The sequence below is a fragment of the Nothobranchius furzeri genome, chromosome 8 (genome assembly GCF_043380555.1).
Source record: "Nothobranchius furzeri strain GRZ-AD chromosome 8, NfurGRZ-RIMD1, whole genome shotgun sequence".
In the NCBI taxonomy this organism is placed as follows: Eukaryota; Metazoa; Chordata; class Actinopteri; order Cyprinodontiformes; family Nothobranchiidae; genus Nothobranchius; species Nothobranchius furzeri.
Genome location: NC_091748.1, coordinates 70,438,667 through 70,457,851, shown reverse-complemented (window position 1 = coordinate 70,457,851; position 19,185 = coordinate 70,438,667). Strand labels below are relative to the sequence as shown.

Genomic DNA, 19,185 nt, shown 5'->3' with positions numbered 1-19,185 from the left:
TGCTAAATGTCTTATATCATGCAATAATAAATTGTCCATTTTTTAAGTATAAACTCCCTAACTTCTCATCAAAGCTGTTCTTCCTCCCTCTTTGCAGGTAATTTTGTGCTCTTGCTTATGCCCATGTGACTGGTTGCCAATGAAGATCAGTTAATTTTATTATTCATCCATCCATCCATTTTCAGCCGCTTATTCGGAGTCGGGTCGCGGGGGAAGTAGCCTAATCAGAGAGGCCCAGACTTCCCTCTCCCTAGCTACTTGGGCCAGTTCCTCTAGGGCAATCCCTAGGCGTTCCCTGGCTAGCCGAGAGACATAGGCCCAATCCCAAATGTCGCCCTGCGGTCTTCAGCAAATGGTTTTTGGAGAAAGTTTCAGTGAGGCTTTGAGTGTGTGGTACACAAGTGTGCAAATAATAGCCGAATTGAGACAGGGAGCATTGCATCATCGGGATGCTGGTTGCTGTCATACCTTTATTAGCAACTTTCAAACAGACAACCAAATGGTTATTTGAAGTACATTTAAATTCATTGCTGCTTTGTCTGAAACATTCAGAGTATCAACTAATCATCCTAAAACAAACTAATTTCTTTAGAAAATACATATTTCAGAAAAGGAACTTGAGCCTTATCTCCCAACAGCAATGGATTGTGGGTAAAGTGCAGATCAAGGGCATAAAGGGGGCGTGATCAACCTCCACACTTGAGAATCGGGACACCCTACACACTCGCACCCCTGGTTGGGATTGCGTAATTTAAAGGCGCGAAAGTGGAAGTGTGCGTACTGGGATTCGGCCATAGTACCTCCAGCGTGTCCTGGGTCTTTACTTAAGCTTGGTTTATGCTTGACGCATTCACTTTCCGCGCGGTGATGCAGCTCGCGGCTGGAACGCGCTTCACAACTCGCAGCGTTTATGGTTTGTGCGGCTCGTCTCTGCGGTGAGCCAATATTCTCCCAAACTGAACGGGGCAGCATGGAGCTCTACAGCATGCATCCAACACTACACCATAGTAGAAGTAGAAATTACTGTTGTTTACAACATGGTATTTCAGCATTTTTAAAAGCGTTCTCGTCTTTTCCGACAGTGCGAGCCATTTCTCTCCAAGAATTATTAACAACATGTTCATCACGGTGATCTCAGAGAGCTGAATCATACAAATGTCTGTATTTACGAACCTCTGCCGTGCCGGTCCGCCATGTTTTTCCGCGTCCGACCGTCCGCGTGGTTAGAAATTTTCCGAGGTGTGCGTTGCGGAAATCTTGGGCCGTGCGGAGACGCGGTGGAGGGGCGTGGTTGTTAAAATGACGCAAAATGACGCAACTTTTCCGCGCGGAGCCGTGCGGACCTCGCGGACGCGTCAAGCATAAACCAACCTTTAGGTCTCCTCGTGGTTGGGTGTGTCCAGAAATCCTCACAGGGGAGGCATCCTAATCAGATGTACGAGCCACCTCAACTGATTTCTCTTGATGTGAAGGAGCAGCGGGTCTACTTCATGCCCCTCCCGGATGACAAAGCTTCTCACCCTATCTCTAACAGACGGAGAAATCTCATGTCGGCCACTTGTATCTGCAATCTCGTTCTTTTGGTCACTACTCAAAGCTCATGACCATAGATGAGGGTAGGAACGTAGATCGACCAGTAAATTGAGAACTTTGTCTGCTGGGTCAGCTCTGTCTTAAGCATAACAGGTGGTGGAGGTGTGGGGCACATTTCAGAGGTACTTTCAACATAGGTAGCTTTGTTCTCCCCCAGAGAGAGCCACAGCCTCAGTGAATGCGCTCGATCACTGTTGTACGCAAGGTGGGAGGGAGATCAAGGGAGTGACGAGCACATTGACTACATCCGTTGGTGACCTTGCTAGGCTAGACCACCAATCCGAAGGCAGGGGGTAGGGTGGGTTTCTGCCACCAGATGCTGTGCGTACGCACGGTCAGAAATGTGCGTAGAAACATTCCTAAATGTAAGAACAAGTACAAAACGATAAATACCACACAACGCTTAGATTTTTTTCTACGCACAAAAGTCACACAAATCTGTGCATAAATATGTTTGAATAAATGAGGACCCTGGTCCTCATGCACTGATGTACAGTGAAAGTGGAGTGCATGTTCCCAAACCTTGCTGTTGTTGCCATAAACTGATACCAAATTTATGTGCCCCAATCTACTACTAAATAACTTCTGATGTAGGTAATCAACCTTAAACACAAGAATAACTCTACAGATATTCAGTTTGTGTGTGATGTGGTAGAAGCTGAGAGGCATCCCAGGCTCATATTCCATCTGAATGCTGACAGTCGCAGTCGTCTTATTTTTTAAATCAAAACAGCTAAATTCTATTTTTCTTTAGCATAAAGCATCAAGAGAGGTGTCGAAAGATGTACATTCCTTAAAGGAATGCCACTCACCAAGTTCCTTTATCTGCAGATCATTTTTTCCTGTGAGTTTTAACTTGTTTTCAGCAAAGGAGCTTTCTTTTTCTCCCAACTTAGGTTATGTTATTTCTCCAAGGTAATGAAAGAAGTCTGTTTATAGAGATGTAAAATGGCCTTGAAATTGGCATATTGAGCATATCAAAAGGCATTTCCTAGTTAAGCTCTGAACCTGTTTTGTTGAGCACTGAAGCTATAACAACAGGGCCTCTTGGATCTGCTCTCTGAGCTCATGCTTGACCTTCATCTTCATCTCATTCACCAAGGCCTCATTTCTTCTACTTTGCTAAAAGGAAGAAAGGGGTGTTGATGAACCAATTCCACTATATTTATGGGACATTTTGTGGTTTTGGCTGATCAAACAATTTAGCTTGCACAGTGATGAATCAGAAGTGTTGCAGTTGCACCCCCCTAGGGCAGTGACACTTTTCTGTGTTGTCTTGTTTTATCTGGGTGTTAGTATTCCTTTAGCCTAGTACAATTTATTGTGTAATCTCACATAGTTCAGTAGAGCAATAAGACTGATTTGTTGGTTGCATCTTGTTGTTTTAAATCACAAATTAGTCTCTGGCTAGTGTAGGAGGAGTAGCATACGTATGTATTTTGGGTGCTTATAAAGCTCAATATACTACACTACATTTGACCAACAAGATATGAATTTCTATATCTCTCTCATTTCCCTCTGGGATTATTAAAGTATCTTTGAATATACTGTAAATATGGAAATCCAATCTGATTGATCTTTGAATGTTAAAGAGCAAGTCACCCCCTACCAGAGTCTAACTCCACTCCCACTTCATGTTTGAAAAATGCAACAAATGCCATTGCCTGGCAGACCGAGAGGGCGGAGCCGCTAACAAATACACACACACACACACAGACTCACGACAGCATTGTGACATCATAATGTACCAGTTTACATCATAGCATACCTCTTAACCAATAGCAGTGGCAGATTTAAATTCAAATACAGTGCAGCGTTTTTACCTGACAACGGCACAACACTGACAGTTTTAGGCAGAATATTTAAATTTTAACTAAGATGCACTGAAATGCCAAATTATTGACTACACGTGTGTGCAGCACGATTAGACACTCGTTTATTTAGTTTATCAGCACAAAAAAAGATAATTTGAGGGTGACTTGCTCTTTAACCAGAAGATTTAGAATTCTTTGTTTATTCAGGGATTGTAAGACACTTTGTATCAATTCAGACAGAGTCAAGTTTATAAAAAGTAAGAAATTTATTTTCTAAACAATTAAAAGCATGACAACTAGGAACACTTTATGTGATGAATGAATCTAAGCGGATGGAATGTGGTGTGATGATGTGAATGTGATGTTATCAGAACCTTCGTATCTGGAGAAACGGAGTTCTGAGTGGGAGTGAATTTGGTCTGCTATAAACTATAGTGATGGTTCATAAAACCACATCAGACGTAATCTTTCAAGTCTACGTACCCTCTCGGAGACCCCCGTGTTAGAGCCGGAATGTGTTGAAGTCCGGGGACCTCAAAGGTTCCAAAGTCCGTAGAAGAAACCACAGTGCTGACTAGACCGGTCTCGAGATGTCTCCAGGTCACGACAGGTAGTTATTTGCGTCAATGGAAGACTTAAGGAGTCTGAGCTGCTTCCGCTTTATTCTGAAGGAACCGTTTACGGTCAGCTGTAACATGCAACAGGATTTGACAGCTAGTCAAAAGATGCGATGGGAGCAGTTTCCCTCTGATGGCCAGTCAGAGTTAGGCTCAACTGTACTACTCAGGAAGTGATGCTGTTTAAATAATGGCCATATTTTGGTTTAATGATAAATCAGAACTCTCCCTGTAAAGGGGTTTTGCCAACAAATTCCGATACACACCTCCCTCAGATATGAAAATGCTGATTTTGTGGATAAGAAAATATCTATGTGCAGTGACGTAGATTCTAACTTGCTTCATTGAGATATGGCGAGTGTGTCTTGTTCAGTCAGTGTGCTGATTAAATATATGGGTCATATATTTCATTTCATCCTTCTTAATTTTTCTATGTAATAATAATATTCATTTCAACTTCAGTAATTTAAGCACAGATTAATCAAAACATTTCATTTAACCATATTGTCCATTTCATTATATGATTATACGATTAGTTACTCATATTGGTCATCCGTCTTGTTCTGTGAATATAAACCAGTCCCATTCCTGGAGGCTACACTAGAAAACCTCAGTACAAAACAATGGTTGCATTGTCCTTACATGCAACATCGTCTTTTGTGTGTTTCTTGTTCAATAAACCCAAACCCAAATTAAACATTTGTAACGTAGCATTTCCTTGGCTGTTTTTGATGAAAATCATCATTAAATTATTTTACATATGCTAATTATATTGGCTATTAGCTCAGGCTAAGTATTTTTTATTTACTTTTTCCTTTTGCTAATTGTACTACTTATTTGCTTATGTTTTGTTTGTTTGTTTTTAATAGTTGATTTTATGATGTTTCTGTGCAGTTTGTGATGCAGGTTGTTTTAATGTGCTTTATAAATAAAGCTGAGTTCAATTGTGTCATGAGATCTTGGAAGCAGCCAGTTGTACGATTCTGACATTACTGACTGAATCTGTCTAATGCTTTAAATTAAAACAAAGGAATTAGGGTTGGGTTGTGAAGGGGGATACTGTTGCACATAGATGATGTCATGAAAAAGAGTATGAAGACATTCTTATTCTCTAAAGTTTAAAGAGGGACTGCACACAATCAGAAAATGTAACCCCACCCCTAATCAAGATTTGAAAAATTCTATGAAAGTGGGCGTTGCCAGGAGGCGCAGAGTGGCATGGCCAAGTGTGGGGAATTTCCATTCTGGGAGGGAGGGGGAGTGGGAGGAGACTGTACCGATGACGTGAAATTGTACCAGCCCCAGTCAATCACAAATTTAAAATGCAGTAGCCACTGTTCTGCCGCAGGGGGCAGCACTATGACATTTCTATACCTATATTCTGGATTTAATCACGTTTACACAAACATGTCAAAAAATGCACAGAAACAGAAAGATTACATTTGTAAAGACCCAGTTATGCAGTTTATAAGCAAAAAAATGTTAATCGGGGTTTAGTTACTCTTTGAATAAAAATTGACGTCTGCATTTGTTTTTTTTTTTTAGGGAAAAACGGTTCCTGTGGCATCTGAAGCTCATCTTTCCTCAAAGCAACACAGAGTTTAGTAAGAGGAGGTGAGTTATTTAGCATATAGATGAGAGTTCATGCTAATCCTTGGATTCTCTCTCAGGTGACTCAGATTATACTCGCTTTGACTATTAGACCAGAATTAATTTTTTAAATGTTTCAGATCTCATTTGTTTTTTCTCGTAGCGTCTCTGATGATAAATCATTGATACAGATCTTGACTGCTTACATTCACCCAACGGAGTCTGATCCTGTAACTCGTCAAAAGTGAGTTTAACCCTCTTCTTTTTAATGTATGTGATTCGTTAAAGTTTATGTAACCCAGTAAAAGTCATCTTTGAGCTCAAAATGGTGCCACAACAAAGATCTTTTCCACAAGATGTATTTTTTTACATCTTCCCAAATTAAAGTTCATACATTATGTGGGACAGCAGTAGCTCAAAAGGTAGAGCGGATCGCCTAGAAATTGGAAGGTTGTAGGTTCGATCCCGGCCAGTGTTGGGAAAGTTTGTTTTAAAAATGAATTTGTTTGTTTTTTAGTTCATCAATAAAAATAATTTTTAACTAAGTTCACTGTTCCTAACTTCTCAAATTCTGTGAATTTTCTGACTTGTTTGCCCAAAGAAAAAGTTATAGAGCTTGAGTCGTAAAAAGCAACAATCAGCCCCGAATGAACAAATAAAGCAAACAAACAAATTGTTAAATATTACTGTGTTTTCAGATTAGTTATTCCCCCCCCCCCCCCCTCCGGTTCATTCCAGTTAATTCCATACTCGGAAATTTCAACTTCCAATGAACTGGAACACCCCCCAAAGTTAGAGAATGTTTTTTTTTTTTCAATTCAACTTTGAGGCTCAATATAACAGCTCCTTGTAATAACAATAATAGCTTTGGTGGAAACATCTTTATTTTACGAGACAAACTTGTAAGGGGGCATCTAAAATCGATGCTATGTACAGTTGTATATATTCCGAGGTAAAAGAAACGCACCATGACGTCTGTCCAGTGTGTGAATGGGTGGATGACTGATTGTGTTATGAAGCACCTTGGGGGGTTGTAGAACCCTAAAAAGGTGCCTATACAAATACAGACCATTTACATCAATAGAACTGTGTGTATTCTGGGCTTTTTAAAATGCGTAAATGCATGACAGAATAGTTAAAAACTAATTTACATTCAAGTAAATCCTCAGCATCACATCTGTTCTGTTCTTAATGTACAATTTAAACCTTTTTTCCATATTGAAGTTAGACTCCCCATAAGTCGGCTCAGCTGCACTTCGTTTTCCAGTTCAGTGGAACCAATCAGCTGAATATCACTGCAATGCAGTCTGAAGCTGCAGGAACACAGAAACAGGATGAAAAACTGTTTCTGTTAATCAGACAGATTAAATTGATCTAACGCCACAATGTGAGGATATACTTTGAACTCTTATTTTAAAACTCTCAAACGTTAGGTAGAGTCACTGCTGCTCAACCCCCAATGAAGCATTTAATGCTCATTTCCCCAAACATTGCTATCCAGGAAATTGTGAGGATTAAACCGGACTAAACAAGGAATGGAATTTAGAGTAAACACTAAGGTCACAGCTTGTATTCAGGGTCTTTAAACTTCCACCAAACACCCATGTTGATTTTAAAAATCTTTTTTTTTTAGTTCCCAGTTTCTCGTGGTTTTTCAGAACCCTCGTTTATGTTTACAAAATGCTGATTTAACACAAAGGACCATCGTGAAAATGAGATGGCATATCTCATGGGGTTACTCCTCTTTAAATAAATGTCAAGTAAGTGAATTCTGCAAGACGGTTGGTGTTCATTTTGTAGAGAACATTTGGTCGGCAGGCTTTCCCACTGCACTTTCTCTTTAAAATACAGAAAAGTCCGAAAAAGAATTAGGTCTCCAGTTTCTGTAAATTATGATTCTGCTCAATACTGACCTTTGGGAAAGGAGTGGTCTAACCCAGGACAACACCAAAGAGCTCTTCAAGGATCTCAGGGACAAGATTGTAGACCCAACAAGGCTGGTACGACCATCGCATGACCATCTCAAAGCTTTTTTCCAGACTGTACCAACATGGAGAAATTTGGTCATTCTCAGGCTAATCTTCCATGACTGATGATGATGAATTTAAAATAAAACTAAGGTAGATTTTTCTGAGATTTTTGTGGTATTTTTGTTATTCTGAATGGCCCCATTTAGTCAGAGAATCTCTACCAGGTTGTCGCTAATGCCACTATTAGAGCCCCTTCCAGTGTGTATGAACCCTCTTAATGAGGAGGAGGTTAATATCTGGTTCTTTAATAAATCTTTACATTTGGATCATTGCTTCACTCAGTAACTAGGTATTCTGTGTTTTCACCCTTGCTGTGGACAACCTGAGAAACGTTATGTCTGTTTAACCAAATGCTTTGTGTTCATTTTGTTAAAGATTCTCCTTTACAATGATTTTGGTTTTTCCGTTCCAGGTTAAAGATGTATGTGAATTATCCGTTTAATCATCTAAAGGTTTTCTTGAAAGCAGAGGGGAGAAAGGCTAACTCTGTCAGGTGAGTCTTTTAGTTTTTCGGTAATCCATATTGGTCCGTCTCTTTTTATTATTGTTTATTTTGACGTTGCTCAAATGTTTCATTTGATTTATGAGGCTGACCTTTTGACAAATCTTGATTTATTCATTCAGTGTTTGTGAAATTAACTGAAGTTGTTCGTCGAGGTGAAATCGCTGCGTTGTAAATGCCTCCAAACATATGCAGAGCTTTGGGAAAGAAGAGCAAGGCTTTCTTCTTTCTTTTCCTTTTTTTCCCAGTTCTTCTGTTTATGACAGCACCATTTGCCCCGCCCACTCTTTGTTGTTGATGGCCAAGATCAGTGGTCCACCACTGGCGGCCCGCGGGCCAAATCTCACCCGCCAGACCTTTCCGCCCGGCCCCCCAACTCTTTGGGCCTGAGGTCCTCCAAATATCATTAAGAATTGCCATGCAAAGAAATGCTTTCTAAAGATGCATCAGCGCTTTGGCTACAAGACCATGTAAACATGTTTATGTGATTCAAACACAACTAAAACTGCAATGAATAGAGTGATCACAAATCCCTCATGTGTAAGTGTTTTTGCCTTTATTTCTGTCTTGCTGCTAGAAATCAGATTGTACACACATGCTATCCACCCATGATGAAACTCAGACTGATGCTAAATGTAATTCTTACAACTCTCTACACCAGTGAACCTTAAATGGTGGCCCATGGGCCACATGGTCCGCCAAACCTTTCAACCAGGCACCCAAATATTACTGAATCAAGAATGGAGAAATGTATGTTCCACTGTTTCTCGACATCAAATTAAACAAACTGAAATCAGCATTTAATAAAAAAATATTACAATGGCATTGTGGCATCAAATGGTCCCAGCTAACGTCATAGGGTACCTCTTAGCCAATAGCAATGGCAGATTTAAATTCGAATGTAGTGCAGCGTTTTTACCTGAAGAGAGATCAACACTGACAGTTTAAGGCAGAATATTTAAATTTTCCCTAAGATGCACCGAAGTGCCAAATTATTGATTATACGGCACAATTAGACACTCGTTTATATAGTTTATCAGCAAAAAAAATTGATTTGGGTGTGACTTGCTCTTTAAATAGAGGAAGAGGACTCGGGCTTCACCTCTCTGGTACATACAATGCATGTCTGAACCTAATCTCCAAACAGTTTCAGTCTAGGTCACACCCTTCTGCATCTAATCAATACAACCACCCTCACACAATGGAGGCAAACGACTCATCAGGGAGGGAGGAGGCATATGGATAGAAAGTAGGGCTGCAACAACGAATCGATAAATTCGATGAAAATCGATTACTAAAAGCGTTGGCAACGAATTGCGTCATCGATTCGTTGTGTCGCACAACTCTTCCAAAAGCGCCCCCCCCTTCCCGCCCGCCGTTGCGCGCAGACAGATCAGCGCGACGGAGAGCCGGCAGATCAGCGCGAGGGAGAGCCGGCAGTTGTTTGGAAGAGGAACATGGCAGAAGCAGCGAGAGTCAAAAAAGTAAAAGCTTTTTAAGTTTGGGAGCATTTTCAGTTAAATCAGGCGAAGACATGCGTTACCTGCAACGTTTAGGTCAGACTTAGCATGGCACGGGATGATGCAGCGTCTTAAACGCAAGCATGTCGGGATCATCAGCGAGGAAGGAGAGAACTCTGTGTCCGGGTAAATTAAAAACTTTTCAAAAGTGATTCATCCAAGTCCCGGATTATTACACAGGCTAGACATGCCCTAAGCTCGTAAAAAAAGAGTCTAAAGTCGTGAGCGCGACACTTATTAGATGAGCGGGGGGACTCGCGCTGCTGCGAACCGGTTCCGCCCAAGGCCGGATTAACTGGGCAATTGCCCAGGGCCCACAAACTCTAAAGGGCCCAGGACACGAGCACAATACTGTATCTATAATTTCCCGCTTTATGAGGACTATGGTGACCGTACGTTCTGTTTTCCCCGGACGTGTCCACTTTTCACTCTGTCCGGTGCGTCCGGACTGCGGGTTCTTGTATTGATGAAAATGTCCGGCTTTTCATCCAGGAGCAGGGATCGAATTATGGGGGAGCTGTATATCCTACACATCCAGGGGAACCGGAAAAAAGTTTTCTATATTATATCATTTTTGGACTCTTGAGCAGAGAGCGGCACAGCGCATTGTTGCGCAGCGATCCAGGCTGCTGCTTCCAGCGCACGGTCCATTCTCAAAGTGGCGCAACCAAAAAAACTATAATTAGCACACGATCGTTCATGTAGTGTGCACATGTTCTCTATTTTCTGTCTTATTTGTGCCTGCAGCGCTCTGCTACTGCGGAGCTCATCACCTGTGCTGCGGTGATTTCACCTCACGCAGCATCGAAAACGCGCTCTGCGCTTTGCGGTCAGGAGATCCCTTTGATCTGTTCAGAAGTAACTGATGAGGTGAAAAAGTAAGAATCCAGGCAGCAGTTTTTCTGGAGAATTAAGAGGAGATGCAGGAAGATGAGAGACAGACAGGACAGGAAAATAGTTAAATAAAAACAACAAAACAAAACAAAGTGTTGAAAAGTAAAATATAGGTAGATTTATCTCCACTACACGTTTTTACCTATAAAACAATAAGTTACACACATGTAATATTTATAAATTTGATACTATTCAGGTCACCTTCAACACTCAGTCACACACCCAGGACCGTTTCAAGACATTTTGGGGGCCAAGGCAAACTGCCGCCCCCCCCCATAACTGGGCTCCCCAGAAGCCTCTGTGTAATTCATACCCTCTCCAGTAGTGTTAGTTATACAGTGTTTATAAAAGCCCCTCAGACATTACTGACATGTTCTAATATTATCAGATGAAAAACTAAATTATCAGACACGCTGTCTCATCTGCTTCTTTTCTTAACTTGCAGAAAGTAACAAAACCATTTGAAAGCCACTATTTGTGGATTCTCTGAAAGTTTCCATAGAGTGTGTGACAACTTATTTTTTCAGTCATTTTTGGAAATAGTGATCAATTTTGATTAATTCACAGCCTATGTTTAATTACATTTAAAAATTAGTTGTTTGACACCCCCAGTTATAATAAATGTCTACAGATGAGATCAAACAAAACAGATGAGAATTGCCCTTAAGCTGTTTAATTGGACCAAGCATTTTAGGTCACAGATAGATGTAGCTGAGGGTCTCTGTCTATACACCTTATAAGACAATTTAGGTGATGGCATGTTGTTTTTCTGCTATTGAACTGTTTTCTAATAATGTTGTGTTAAATAAAGTGAAGGAAGGAGAGAAATAGCGTTTCCCTAGCAGTTTTTAAAAATTTCCCCATGTAATCCAATTAATCGATTAATCGTGTCGAGACCCCATCCGATTCATCAATTATCCAAATAATCGTTTGTTGCAGCCCTAATTGAAAGTTTCTACTCGTCAAGCAACAATAGACAGCTACAGTTCATAAGCGTGACTCTCCCATATTCCAGCCGGAATTGACAAAACTCAGATGAAAAGCGAAACGTCTTCAAGAAACCAAAGAAGTTAAGTTGCCTTCATTTGAACCTCTTTGGATTACCATGACCTGGATGACTGAGAACCTTTACCAGCATAGCTCTTATTCAACATATTTTATTGTGCAGCAGATATATATATATATATATATACACTGTATTAGAGAAATTTTAAGTATTTTAGAATAGCATCCGGCCCTCACGGTGTCTGCTGGAAAAAAAGTCTGTCCTTTGAACAAATCTTCTTGAGGACCCCTGGCCTAGGTGAAACCTCCCATCCTATCCTTCATATTCTTAATCCATACAAACACACTCTTCTCTCGCTTTGCCCAGTGGGCTGGGCTGCACTCGTTCTTAAGCTGATAAATTATATTTAATGGCAATTCGGTTTAAAGGAATGACTGAAGTATGAGCGTTGGTTTAGTGTGAGCTGTCGCGTTCCCACCTTTTTATGTGGATTAAAATCCTACAACTAGGATAGATTAGGTGCCGCAGCTTAATAATCCTACTTTATAATAAAACGAGAGTTAAACTGAATAAATACAAGCTGGTCTAATTAAAGGCCCTGCCAAGTTAAAATAGCTTGGAGTATTCAAATTGGCTAAAAGTACAAACTTCGTCTTCGTCTTCCTCCGCTTATCCGGGTCCGGGTCGCGGGGGCAGCATCCCAATTAGGGAGCTCCAGGCCGTCCTCTCCCCGGCCTTGTCCACCAGCTCCTCCGGCAGGACCCCAAGGCGTTCCCGGACCAGATTGGAGATGTAACCTCTCCAACGTGTCCTGGGTCGACCCGGGGGCCTTCTGCCGGCAGGACATGCCCGAAACACCTCCCCGGGGAGGCGTCCAGGAGGCATCCTGACCAGATGCCCAAACCACCTCAACTGGCTCCTTTCGATCCGGAGGAGCAGCGGTTCTACTCCGAGTCCCTCCCGAATGTCCGAGCTCCTCACCCTATCTCTAAGGCTGAGCCCGGCCACCCTACGGAGGAAACTCATTTCGGCCGCTTGTATCCGCGATCTCGTTCTTTCGGTCATTATCCAAAGCTCATGACCATAGGTGAGGATTGGGACGTAGATCGACCGGTAAATCGAGAGCCTGGCTTTCTGGCTCAGCTCCCTCTTCCCCACGACAGATCGGCTCAGCGTCCGCATCACTGCAGACGCCGAACCAATCCGCCTGTCGATCTCCCGATCCCTCCTACCCTCACTCGTGAACAAGACCCCGAGATACTTAAACTCCTCCACTTGAGGTAGGACCTCTCCCCCGACCCGGAGGTGGCAAGCCACCCTTTTCCGGTCGAGAACCATGGTCTCAGATTTGGAGGTGCTGATCCTCATCCCAGCCGCTTCACATTCGGCCGCGAACCTACCCAGCAAGAGCTGAAGGTCAGAGCTGGATGAAGCTAGGAGGACCACATCATCCGCAAAAAGCAGAGACGAGATTCTCCTGCCACCAAACTCGACACACTCCACACCACGGCTACGTCTAGAAATTCTGTCCATAAAAGTGATGAACAGAACCGGTGACAAAGGGCAGCCCTGGCGGAGTCCAACCCTCACTGGGAACAGGTCCGACTTACTACCGGCTATGCGGACCAAACTCACGCTCCTCTGGTAAAGGGAATGAATGGCCCTTAACAGAAAGCCACCCACCCCATACTCCTGGAGCGTCCCCCACAGGATGCCCCTGGGGACACGGTCATAAGCCTTCTCCAAATCCACAAAGCACATGTGGATTGCTTGGGCAAACTCCCATGCCCCCTCCATCACCCTTGCAAGGGTATAGAGCTGGTCCACAGTTCCACGGCCAGGACGAAAACCACATTGCTCCTCCTCTATCTGAGATTCAACTATCGATCGGACCCTCCTCTCCAGTACCTTGGCGTAGACCTTTCCAGGGAGGCTGAGGAGTGTGATCCCCCTATAGTTGGAACACACCCTCAGGTCACCCTTCTTAAAGATGGGGACCACCACCCCGGTCTGCCACTCCCTAGGAACTGCCCCCGATGACCACGCAATGTTGTAGAGACGTGTCAACCATGACAGCCCTACAACATCCATAGCCTTGAGATACCCAGGACGAACCTCATCCGCCCCCGGGGCTCCGCCGCTGTGTAGTTGTTTGACTACCTCAGCAACTTCTGCCCCCGAGATCGGACAGTCCATCCCCAGGCCTCCCAGCTCTGGTTCCTCCTCGGAATGCGCATTGGTGGGATTGAGGAGCTCCTCAAAGTATTCCTTCCACCGTCCGACTATAGCCTCAGTTGACGTCAGCAGCTCCCCATCCCCACTGTAAACAGTGTGAGCGAGTTGCTGCCTTCCTCTCCTGAGGCGCCGGACAGTTTGCCAGAACCTCTTTGGAGCCGATCGATAGTCTTTCTCCATGGCCTCACCAAACTCCTCCCACGCCCGAGATTTTGCCTCGGCAACTGCCACTGCTGCACCCCGCTTGGCTATCCGGTACCTGTCTGCTGCCTCCGGAGACCCACAGACCAGCCACGCCCTGTAGGCCTCCTTCTTCAGCCTGACGGCTCCCCGAACCTCTGGTGTCCACCAGCGGGTACGGGGGTTGCCACCACGACTGGCACCGGCCACCTTACGACCACAGCTAGCAACAGCCGCCTCGACAATCGCAGAGTGGAACAAGGCCCACTCGGACTCAATGTCCCCCACTGCTCTCGGGACGTGGTCAAAGCTCTGCCGGAGGTGGGAGTTGAAGACCGTCTTGACAGGTTCTTCTGCCAGGCGTTCCCAGCAGACCCTCACTATGCGTTTGGGTCTGCCAGGTCTACGCGGCATGTTCCCTTGCCATCTGATCCAACTCACCACCAGGTGGTGATCAGTTGACAGCTCCGCCCCTCTCTTCACTCGGGTGTCCAAAACATACGGCCGCAGGTCAGATGATACGACTACAAAATCTATCATCGACCTGTGACCTAGGCTGCCCTGGTACCAAGTGTACCGATGGGCATCCTTATGTTCGAACATGGTGTTCGTTATGGCCAAACTGCGGCTTGCACAGAAGTCCAATAACAAAACACCGCTCGAGTTCAGATTAGGTGGGCCGTTCCTCCCAATCACACCCCTCCAGGTCAAGCTGTCATTGCCCACGTGAGCATTGAAGTCCCCCAGCAGGACAATGGAGTCCCCTGATGGAGCACTATCTAGCACTCGTCCCAGGGACTCCAAAAAGGGTGGGTACTCTGAACTGATATTTGGCCCATAAGCACAAACAACAGTCAGGACCCGTTCCCCGACCCGAAGGCGCAAGGAAGCTACCCTCTTGTCCCCCGGGGTAAACCCCAACACACAGGCAGAGAGTCTTGGGGCTAACAAAAAGCCAACCCCAGCCCTCCGCCTCTCACCCGGAGCAACTCCAGCAAAGTAGAGTGTCCAACCCCTCTCCAGGTCTCGGGTTCCAGAGCCAATGCAATGTGTCGAGGTGAGTCCGACTATATCTAGCCGGTACCGCTCAACCTCTGCCACAAGCTCCGGCTCCTTCCCCGCCAGCGAGGTGATGTTCCATGTCCCAAAAACTAGTTTTCTTGTCTGGGGATTGGACCGCCAAGGCTCCCGCCTTGGTCTTCCACCCGATTCGCATTGCACCGAACCCTTCATGTTCCTCCTGCGGGTGGTGGGTCCACAGTTGTACGAGCCCATGTATCCGGTTCGGGCTGGGCCCGGCCGGGCCCCATGGGCGAAAGCCCGGCCACCAGGCGCTCGCTCACGGGCCCCAACCCCAGGCTTGGCTCCAGGGTGGGACCCCGGTAACCCTCCGGGCCGGGTACTCCGACTCTTCGTTTTAACCGCCATGAAAGATCCTTCGAACCGTTCTTTGTCTCACCCTTCACCTAAGACCAATTTGTCATGGGAGACCCTACCAGGGGCACTAAGTGCCCCAGACAACATAGCTCCTAGGATCATTAGGGCACTCAAACTCCTCCACCACGATAAGGTGACGGTTCAAGGAGGAGTTTTGCACATAATTTCACACAAACCGAACAAGAAATGAGCAAAGTTCCATTAAATAGACATATCCCCGTGTGCTTCTTGTTATCTTGCAAAAGCTGCAAAATTAGATTTTGCAAGGTAAAACTTATTTGTATTACAGTTGCAGTTATTAAGTCAGCAAAACAGGAAATAAAGCAAATTTGTTTTATCGTAAACTGTACATCCCTTTCTGGATTTCAGATAGCTTTATCGACCTCTTCCTTTAGGTGGGGTCAAGTTTATTACAAGAATCACTCATGGCAAGGTGAAAGGCGGACAAGCAGAGGCATTTCCTGCAGTTTCTTGTTGAGATTTGATTGTAATGAGTCACTCTCAACATTTGTTATCTAGGGAAAGTACAAGTAGCTGCTGACGGCTTTTAGCCCGGATTTTCTCATCGATGTGGAACAGCAAGTTCAGAAGGAATGCTCTGTGTTCTATCAAGTCTTTAGTAATGACTAATTTGACTGGTATAGATCACTCTCACACACTCTACTACTTTGGCTCTCTATAAACCGTTTCAGCCATATCTGTTGTTGCGTAATGACCTGTTGGGTTTGTAATTCAGCATTAGCAGGGAGGGGAGGAATAGGGATGCTTTTTCAGGGAGATTAGTTTACTTTAAGCTAGTGCAGTTACATAAGGAGGCCATGACATTTGTTTCCAGGTCATATTGGAGGGGTCATCCCATTTTAGGGGCCCCAAACCAAGTCTGCTTTAGGAAAAATGCTGACTAGGAGTAAAAGTTTTAATTGTTATTATGGAGTCATGGATGGTGGTGGTTTCTTTTAGGGTTATTTACTGTTAAGAGGCATGCCTGCAGAAGGTCTTCTGGGAATGTTGGCTCTCGCTAATAAAGCACTTCTTGTGCTTTAAGTAAACGTAGCTGTGTGAGCAGCATCTTCTTACTGGAAAGCGCACCAAGAGTAGCATTCACACATTTCTGGATGTTTCTTTGTGTTATTTTTCGTGTTTGTTTTTTATTCCACTCCTGTTATCCAGAGGATGCTTTCTCCCGTTTTCCCTCCCTCCTGCCTTTACCTCTCAGCCAGCCAAACTCCACACATCGTTGCCTCCTGATGCATCAGACTTAAAGATGCTGTTTTCTTTTACATTTCAGGCTGAAAAAGGAAACACCTGTGTGTGAATTAGTTTTTCTTTGGGACCACCGTTGCCCTTTGAGACAGGGATGTTTCTGTTCGGTGCAAGTGGAGCTTTTTCTTACATATTTGTGGAAAAGAGCTCATCAGGATGTTGTCCCTCATCTTTTCCAGGTGCCAAGGGTTACTTTATGGAGTCATCTGAAATGCTGATCTTTATCTTAAACAGCTGATAAAGTTCCATCACATTGAGTTGCTATTTTTAAAAGCCAATTGCTCTTTACTAGTTTTTTAATATAATGGGGCACTGAGTTTAACATGCAGGCTAAATGTGAACATAGCATTATCTGCCGATAGAAAATTGATGGGGAAACTATTGGATTAAAAAAGCCAGAGACATTTGCATGTCATAATGTCAGATCAGCATTCATAGACTCACCCATCTTGGCTCATGACAGGGAAGACCGTTGTTGATTTAACAACAGTGACAGAGAAGAGTGCGTCTCGACTAGTATAAGCTAGCCATTAGGATAAACATCTCCACCACGTGGCAGAACTTTAGGCTTGTGTTATTTGTGGAGATAAAGAGGCAGCTCAGGAGGTACAGCGGGTTGTCCAGTAATCGGAGGGATGTAGGATCGATCTCAACTCCCTGCAGAGAATGCTGCTGTTGTGTCCTTGGGCAAGACACTTAAACCAACTTGCCTGCTGGTGGTGATCGGAGGGACTGGTGGCGCCTGTGCTCAGCAGCCTCGCCTTTGTCAGTGCGGCCCTGGGCAGCTGTGGCTGCAGTGTAGCTCATCACCATCAGTGTGTGAATGTGTGTATGTGTGTGAATGATGCAGGGTAGTGGAAAGAACTTTGGAGTCCTCTGGCTCTGAAAGGCGCTATAGAGCTCTGGACGTCACGTGGTTCTCAGAGAGTAGATGCCATGTTGGCAGGCAACAAAGGTAAACAAAATGAACGGGATCGGCTTGGATTTTACTCTGTCAGAGTTTACTTCACACTTTAAAGCCAGATAAATCATTTATATAGTCAGAAATTAAATAGACTAAACATCTCAGACCCTTACTATGCCTCTGGGATTCTTTTTAAAATGCCAGAAGCTGTCGGAGCAGACCTCTTACCGGATTTGAGATACCCTGACATTTATAATTTCCTTGTTAATCTGTCTGAGATCAGTCTCGGTGAGACAGATAATAGCAATCCAGAGTGCTTTTTATGTGTGATCTGACATTTGATCAACCATTGCTTAAAAATTAAATACATCTTAGCTGGTTAATTGCTGTGATCATAAAACACGTAAACGGCAGCACTCAGAAATCACGAGGCAACGTTTTACGTGATGTTTACTTGCTGCTATGAGTAATAAGACAGAAAAAGCCACGCCAAAATAAGTTTAGGAAGCCCACTAAGAATCGTAATAAAAGCATTTAAAATAAATACCATACACAGTTGAGGAAACATTGGTTTAAGTACCTGATATGAAGTGGTCGCTGCATAAGCGAAAACCTTTACTCTTGGGATCCCACAGCTTCATTTTAACCTGGAGGCTAGGGCGTTTCATTGCAATGATCCAACGTTTGCGGTGTTCCGGATTTTGGGGAAGTGTGTATATGGCTCTTCCCTTATCTCGTCCGCCTCTGTTCTGGCATCCTGGGGCACAACAGGAATCTGTCATATTTCCCGTTTGATTAAGTTTTATGACAATAACAAATAGCCTAGCTGCGAGCTACTGCCTGCCAAGATGGCACCGTTCGATTTGAACTGTTGCATGCTGGGAGAAGTGACGTCAACTCCTGGAGCTCTATACAAGTGCAGGTCATTTAAAACATCAATGTTGCAGAGCAAGCAGAGACAATGGTAGAGTCACATTGCTGTTAACCAATCAGCAGTGACAAGTTTGCATGTCATTAAATAAGACTCCAATTCCTGCAGTTGCTCATTTCTAGCATCTGAAACAGGAGCGTCAGAGTGAACTTGCTCTTTAATAAAAAAAATGTGCAAAGCAGTGACCATGGTGATTTGAAGTAGCTGTACATTTTATTCTTCATGTGAAAAATGTCTTGATGCTAAAATGCACATATCTGTTAGTGTAACTGCATCCTGTAACATGTTGTTTTATTGGGTTATTGTATATTTATTAGGGATGTAAGAAAAAATCGTTACACTGAAATATCGCGATATTTCTTGTTATGATACTGAATCAATAATTAAAAGCAGTGTATCAATCTTTTATTGAGGTTTTTAAACCCTGTATTTACTGTATTTCTTATGTGTGATGCAATTCAAACTGACTGCTTCATTCTGACAGAACAACATTTTTCAAAGTTTTCCAATTAAATTCAGTCTTGAAGATTGCAAACGTCATTATCGCAATAAATCATATTGCCTCCCCTGTGTTGTACTATATATCGGATTGTCCTATTCTTGCCAGTACACACCCCTTATGTTTGTGTTGGATCAGGGTTACTGGTTTAGTGCACACAGTCCAGTTCA

The 19,185-nt window shown here is 43.7% G+C and overlaps 1 protein-coding gene across 2 annotated transcripts in view; it reads left to right on the top strand.

The window, feature by feature from the left end:
* znhit6 (zinc finger HIT-type containing 6) overlaps positions 1–19,185 on the top strand; it is a 54,337-nt gene that overhangs the window by 27,383 nt on the left and 7,769 nt on the right. For both annotated transcript variants that reach the window (XM_015971023.3, XM_015971024.3), the window contains exons 6-8: positions 5,570–5,638; positions 5,778–5,858; positions 8,057–8,137. In XM_015971023.3, the coding sequence (XP_015826509.3) occupies positions 5,570–5,638; positions 5,778–5,858; positions 8,057–8,137 (231 nt within the window). The remainder of the gene's footprint in view (positions 1–5,569; positions 5,639–5,777; positions 5,859–8,056; positions 8,138–19,185) is intronic.